This window comes from Quercus robur, chromosome 8 (genome assembly GCF_932294415.1).
Source record: "Quercus robur chromosome 8, dhQueRobu3.1, whole genome shotgun sequence".
NCBI classification, from domain to species: domain Eukaryota; kingdom Viridiplantae; phylum Streptophyta; class Magnoliopsida; order Fagales; family Fagaceae; genus Quercus; species Quercus robur.
Window position 1 is genome coordinate 14,855,024 of NC_065541.1, and position 7,592 is coordinate 14,862,615.

The 7,592-nt window shown below is 31.1% G+C and overlaps 1 protein-coding gene across 2 annotated transcripts; it reads left to right on the top strand.

Moving 5' to 3' along the window:
- The first annotated feature begins 4,035 nt into the window (after window positions 1-4,035).
- Window positions 4,036-6,826, top strand: LOC126694739 (rust resistance kinase Lr10-like). Of its 2 annotated transcripts, XM_050391235.1 has the most exons (3): window positions 4,036-4,896; window positions 5,453-5,479; window positions 5,563-6,826. In XM_050391235.1, the coding sequence occupies exons 1-3, from the start codon at window positions 4,215-4,217 to the stop codon at window positions 6,672-6,674; spliced, it is 1,821 nt and encodes a 606-aa protein (XP_050247192.1). In that variant the 5' UTR covers window positions 4,036-4,214; the 3' UTR covers window positions 6,675-6,826. The 2 variants fall into 2 exon arrangements, with proteins under 2 accessions (XP_050247192.1, XP_050247193.1); XM_050391236.1 differs by lacking the exon at window positions 5,453-5,479.
- Window positions 6,827-7,592: the final 766 nt, after the last annotated feature.

Here is a 7,592-nt window from a genome sequence, read left to right on the forward strand (position 1 = left end):
TCTAACTGAGTTGGAATTACATGTAATCATGTGAGAAAGTTGTATTACATGTAGTGTGGGCAGAAGGGGGGAGTCGCCACCTAGTTTTTGCAATGATCTACGAACCATATATATAGCGTCCTCTTGAGGAATGACCTTTTGATCTTATTACCAAAGATATGGGTTTAGAGTTTAGGTATGCTCTTGGGAAGGTGTTAGACACCCAAGATTGCCCAACCCTAAGATTAGCCTCCCATCATTGTGTCTTAAGTCTTAACCTCATTAAAAACATTTTCAATACTTATATATATACTCACACACACACTAGCATATATCTAAGCATACAACATGGCATCATTTATCCCTAAACACATAGATATCTACCTTTAAACAAAAAAGAGCCAAAACCCAAACGCATATGAGAAACTCTAGTGTGTGAAACCCTATTATACATCTTAAAACAAGGGAGCAACCCAATTGTGGTAGCAAGGCATCATGAAAATTACAAAATCATATAAAGCATACAATTGGACATAAAACAAACATTCAAACGACATACATCATCAAATGCATGTTTTTACCAATGCATGACTTACCTTTTGCTTACCTTGTAGCAACTCAGCACCTATTGCATTAATGCATGGACATGGAAATGAATGGCATGGCATTAAAACTAAGAAACCCTAATCTAAACATATGATAGCAAATAAACAAACAAATATGTGAAATAGAGACTTTAGAAGCGTAAAAACACAGAAAAGGAACTAAACAGGACAATATGTGAAAGCAAAAGCAAATCAAACAAATAAAAATTAGGGCTTCTAGGTAGAGGCTCATGCACGCAAGAACAGGCCTGCGTACGCATAATCAAGCCTACGTGCACAAGCAAGATTATGCATACACAAGTCCTTGCCTAGAAAATCTTACAACACAAAAATAGGGTAGAACCTCAAAATGGAAATTCTAACAACCTAACATACATTTTAAGCATACAAAAACGTAAACCTAATCTAAACAGACATACATAAACATAAACTAAGCAGAAAACAAGATCAAAACGTAAAAGGAAAAGTAGAAAAGAGAAAGAAATAAAAAGAAAGGGTTGGACTCTATACCTCAAATATGAAGCTTTACAAGCTTGATTTTGACTGTTCCCCTCAGTCAAATCTATCACAAGTCATTAAACAAGCGATTAGCAACGTTAAACTAAAAGGATTGGACCCAGAATAGGTCCCAACCAAATAAAATTAACTTGAGGGTATTTTGTGAAAAACTCCATTTTGATTCACTATTTTCTAGTGAATCTTAGGTTTCCCGTGGGATTTCTCAGTGTGTCTTGAAAATGTACCATGTAAGGCTTTATATAGTGGAAAAAATGGGGTTTGGAACGGCTCCTAGACAATGTGGGATTCATTCCAAACCTTAGCTATTATTGTAGAAAACCTGCCTTTTTTATGTTTCTGAAACCCTAGGTGCGTAGATAGGAGTGTGCCTACGTACACATGCTTTGGCACCCTTTACGTAGGCCGCTGCTTACGTACATGGGCCGAGGGCCACTTTGGTCATTTTATTTCCAAAAATATTTTTTTGCTCATTTTAAAGATTATATTTTCCATTTAACAATCCTCAAGTCAATTTGATATCTGATTGGGCTTTAAACTGGTCTTGGGCCTTAGATAAGGGGTACAAAAGCAATACCAAGATTATGATATTTTGTATTGTAAACTTCCATTTTGTCTTAGTGAATTCTTCAATTTAGTGGTAAGATACATATCATCCATAAGGTTTTTCCAGTTAAGGTTTTATATTTATAACTATATTGTATGTATCCAATTTACTTTCCATTGTATTTTATTTTTGTGATACAGTTGAACCTTTGCATAATTGGAATAATTAATTAACTTGTAAAATATGTTGAATGCTCTTTGTACACTATATTTTTGGTGTATCCTTGTCCTTGTTTGTAATTGTTCTTTATTAGAAAATTTAATAATTGATAAAAATCATGTCAAACCATATTTAATGATTGATAAATAAATAATAAAAAACTAAGTGGACAGACTTAGTGTACAACTCTAATAGTTAGCTAAAGCTATTTCAATTAGGAAAAAAAAAATTGTTATGAACAATTTATCACCACATTTATATCAAAACATGCTCAGTAATTAATAAGCTAAAAAGAAGATTGTTTTCTAAATCAAAGTTGAGAGGATGAAAGCAACATATTACTATTGGAATCCATGTCATAAAACACAAAATAATTTAAAAAATCATGTCTAAACATATTTAATGATTGATTCTTAAGCCATTATCATATAAATTGGATAAAACTTAAGCAAATTAGGTTAAACAAAAGACAAAAAAAATACACAAAACCTATTCAATTTAATGGAAAAAAATAATTAGAGAAAACAAATACATACTAGCAAGGTTGTAGTAGAAGAAGAGAAGAATAGAGGAAAAAAAACCGTATGGTAGGTATTCATTATAAATTATTTGATATATATACACTCCACATTAAAGAAGTTGATATGAACTAAAAGTTTAATGTTAATCTAATTTGTGGTAGTGTGAAGATTTTTATCAATTTAAAAATTATAAGAGACAAAGATAAGATCAATGTATTATTTAAACACTAAAAGAAGTTTCTTTTTTCTTTTATGTGTACTACCTTGGTGTTTTATTCTTACGTATACAATTTTGCTTCTCTTTTTTATATGTAGTAATATAATATATATATATATATATATATAAAAGGATTAGTTGAAGATTTTAGATGGTAGTCAAATTGATATTTTTTATCAACTTATAAATTATAATAAGAAAATGATTAGATGAAGAATTTGGATTGTGATCAAATTAAGATTTTTATCAATTTAGAAATTATAGGAGAAGAAGATAAGAACAAACAAAACAAAAAAAATTTAATCTATTTTTTTAATCTAAAAAAAATTCTACAATTTGATAAAACCATTTAACATAACCACGGCTTCTAAGCTCAACTTTTACTATATAATATATAAGCAATGAAAGTTCACTAGGTATGAGAGCAATCCAGAGTCAGCGAACTAAGTCCTATATAATCACTAAGACTCAACACAACCATGGACATAAAAAATCGCCACCTTGGCTTGTATTTGTCAAGTTGTAATAATAATAATATTGTTGTTGTTGTAATGTTTCTCTCAAAAAAAGTTGTTGTAATGTTAAAAGGGCCAAAATTGTAGTCAAACTTCATTTTATTTTTTAATGGAAGTTCTGCTATAAACTTTATTTTATCTTAAATATATTTTATCTTTTAGCATGGTCTATGGAAGAAGATAATGCGCTTAACTCCAATACATTTTAGATTCTCAAAAAAAAAAAAAAAAAAAAAAAAAAAAAAAAAAAAAAAAAAAAAACTCTAAAACATTTTAGATTTATATTTTACATGAACAGTTAATAGTATTCTTCATTTATTCTCTCTATTAAAATTGGGAATATTTTCAAAATTTTACTTCTTTTTTTTTTTTTTTTTTTGTTGCTATTTAAACATGTTATATACTTATATTAAATGATGTTCTCTTAAAATTTAAATATTTTTATAATAAATAAATAATTTTAAGAGGATAGAAAGGAGTGGTATTCATAAATAAGTTTAGTCTGCATTTGGATGTGGATTAAAATTATAAATTATTTCACTATTCAGTTTATTTTTGCTACTATTCATGGGCCTCATTATAATTTTTGGTATTATTCATGAGCCCCATTATACTATTTCAATTAACTTTTACCTTTATTTACAGTACTTTCAGTAATAAATTTTTAGTTTCAGCAAAATAAACAATATCCAAACAAAGTGAATAAAAAATCAATAATACTATTACAACACTCTTTCACACACACTTGGACATAATTAGTGACGGGGCCAAGCATTTTTTTCGGAGGGACCAAGCTAAATATAAAATTTTACAAAATTCTTATGTAAAAAAAATATTATTATATAAGTTAAATTTTCAATAAAGTTGTGTTGTAGACTTCTAGGTTCTTTCATGGTACTAAAACTATATATATATCTGGCCTTAGGAAGTCCCCCAGAAGTAGCCCACAGTTGACCCCTGAATAAGAGGTGACTTCGGCAAATTTCATGGCCATATCCATGAAATTTCACCCTCGTCTCCTAGGAAAAAAGGGCAAGTGAAAAAAATAAGTTGGTTTAGAAATTTTGGAGATTGAGAGTTTTCCAGACCACGGATATGGATATTTCCCAAGGAAATAAGGTTTTCTCTTCCTTCCTATTGTTTGTGCTTTTCATCGTAGACCTTGGAGAAGGCCACAATAGGTGTGGACACCATGGCCCAGACATCCGATTTCCTTTCAGACTCAAAGACAGGCAGCCAGACCAGCAGTGTGGCTATCCTGGCTTTGATCTCTACTGCTCTGATAAACATGAAACGGTGCTCGAGCTGCCTACTTCAGTAAAAGTCTTTGTTAAACACATTGATTACCAATCTCAGTTAATTCAAGTTACTGACTCAGATAATTGCTTTCCGCTGAAAATCCGGGGACTCAATTTATCTTCCTCGCCTTTCCAGTTCAAAACAGAAAATATTCTTGAAGACTATGCCCTTTTCAATTGTACGTCTGAAACAGATACATATAATTACCGTCTGATCAATTGTCTTAGTAGATTTTCAACCTCAGTTTATGCTTTTCTTTCGGATGATTACATCGACGAATTCCCCATATTATCATGTACAAAGATGTATACCGTTTCGTCGGTCCCATATCATATATGGGAATGGGATTCTCATTCTCTTGAATTGACATGGTCCGAACCAAAGTGCAGAGACTGTGAAGTGAAAGGCGAGAAATGTAGATTTAAGAATAATAGCACTGATTTCAACATTGAGTGCTTCAACCCCTACGGAAACAAAGGTATTGTATTCTTCCCAATTTCCACTTTTATTATCACCACAAGTTCTTCACGTTTAAAGCCTACATGTATTGATTTGATCAAGTTTAGTTATTTATAAATGCTCTGCAACTGTAATTTCCTGTATCCATCCATTTAAGTGTTGTTTTTCCAACCAAAAGAACATTATTTCAGAACTAGGGTAGTGTCTCGAAGAAAATTATGATGCACTCAAGGATTATAATGACGTGATATTCCCTCCTTCACATTAATGTAAGATTTACCCTGAATTTAAGATTTACCATGAATTTAATTAATAAAGCATGCTACTATGTTAGAAGATAAAGTACCAGTTATACTCCCAAGTAGTACTAACTAATAAATGAGCTTAAGTGTGGTAATTGACTAATTGAGGGAAAACCGAAGCTATGCACATTAGATCTGTTAGAAGGTCAAGCTTGGACACAAGCTCTGAATGCAAAATAACCTTGCTAATTAATAGTAATAAAATTTTACACAATTATCTTTTGTTTTCTAATAGGTGTAATTAGAAGCTGATTATGTTAAAATATTTTACAGGTAGATCAACAAAAATAGTGACTACTGGTGAGTTGTCCATCGGTCATTTGTAAGATATATTGTATATATTTTTAGTTTTCATGACTCACGAATTAATGTTTAACATGCAGTTTCCATCTTGGGGCCATTTCTTTTGGCACTAGTGGTCTATGCATTATACCATGTCTATCGCTATGACAAAACAGAAAAGGAAAATCAAGCAAGGATTGAAAAGTTTTTGGAGGATTACAAAGCTATCAAGCCCACAAGGTACTCATATGCCGATATTAAAAGGATTACAAATCAATTATCAGAGAAATTAGGTCAAGGAGCCTATGGAACAGTGTTCAAAGGAAAGCTTTCTAGCGAAATCCATGTTGCCGTGAAGATCTTGAACATTTTCACGGGAGATGGGGAAGAATTCATAAATGAAGTGGGAACAATGGGTAAAATTCACCATGTTAATGTGGTTCGCTTGGTTGGCTTTTGTGCTGATGGATTTAGAAGAGCTCTAGTTTATGAGTTCTTACCAAATGATTCACTAGATAAATTCATTTCCCCAGTAGATTCTAACAGTTTCCTGGGTTGGGAAAAACTACATGACATTGCTCTTGGCATAGCAAAAGGAATTGAATATCTTCACCAAGGATGTGATCAGCAAATTCTCCATTTTGATATTAAACCTCATAATATTTTGCTAGATCAAAATTTCAATCCAAAAATTTCTGATTTTGGTCTAGCCAAGTTGTGTGCAAAGGATCAGAGTGCAGTGTCCATGACCACAGCTAGGGGGACCATAGGTTACATTGCGCCTGAAGTGTTCTCTAGGAATTTTGGGAAAGTATCTTACAAATCAGATATTTATAGTTTTGGAATAGTGTTGCTTGAAATGGTTGGAGGGAGGAAAAATTTTGATGTAAACATGGAGACCACTAGCCAAATATATTTCCCAAATCGGATCTATAATCTATTAGAGCAAAAGGAAGACCTACGAGTCTATGTTGAGGATAGTGGAGATGCTAAACTTGCAAAAAAATTAGCAATTGTGGGACTTTGGTGCATCCAGTGGTACCCAACAGATCGTCCTTCCGTGAAAAGTGTGGTTCAAATGTTGGAGGGAAAAGGAGATAAATTAACCATACCTCCTAATCCCTTTGCCTCTACAAGCTCAAGAAGAGTTAATGAAAGTATGCCTACAAGGCATCTAATTCAAGAGTTAGAAGTCATCCCAGAATCAAACTAAATATGTGTATATAGTTTTTTTTTATAAGATCAAACAAAATATTTAAATGATAATATAGGTTGCAATTATGTTGTACTTGAAGATTGAAATTATTAATATTGAGGGATAGGTTTTTTGTATCAAGTATGAGCAAGGCAATGTATCTTTTAATTTCTTGTTGAGGTAGGCAAAAATTTAAGGTTTAAATTTTTATGTTTACTAGTTAAAGACCCGTGCGTTGCACGGTTTTGTCATAAACTTATAGAATATATATTTTTTCATATATAGGAAGTGTGTTTTTTTTTAAAAAAAAAATTATAGCTAAATGCTAATTTCTTGAGATTTGGGGGAAGGGGTAGCACATATCTTTAGGGTAGGTTGCATCCAATGGAACTTTGATCATAAAACATCGAGTACCTGTAATATAAGTATGCAATCTGTAACAATTCTTAAAGCTAAAAAAAAAAAAAATACTATTATTAAAATTTAATGATATACAAAATAATAGAAAATTTAATGATTGATAAAAGTCATCAAATTTATATTAATATATGCTTAATAATAAGCTAAAAAGAAGATTGTTCTCTAAATCAAAATTGCGAGGATGAAAGTAACATTTCACCATTGAACCCGTGTCATAACACACACACAAAAATCATGTCTAAGCATATTTAATGATTGATTCTCAAATTACAACCATATAAATTGGATAAAACTTTTAAAAAATAAAGTTAAACAAAAGACAAAAAATACACAAAACCTATTCAATTTCATGGAAAAAAAAAATTGGAGTAAACAAATGATTCACTCATCAAAATTTGTTCTTTTAAAAGTATTAATTAAGAGTATGTCACTATTTTAGGTCTTAAATTATACCTAAAACATCATTTTTTTTCATGAGTAATAAACTTTTATTAATATTGTAGATTATTAATAACT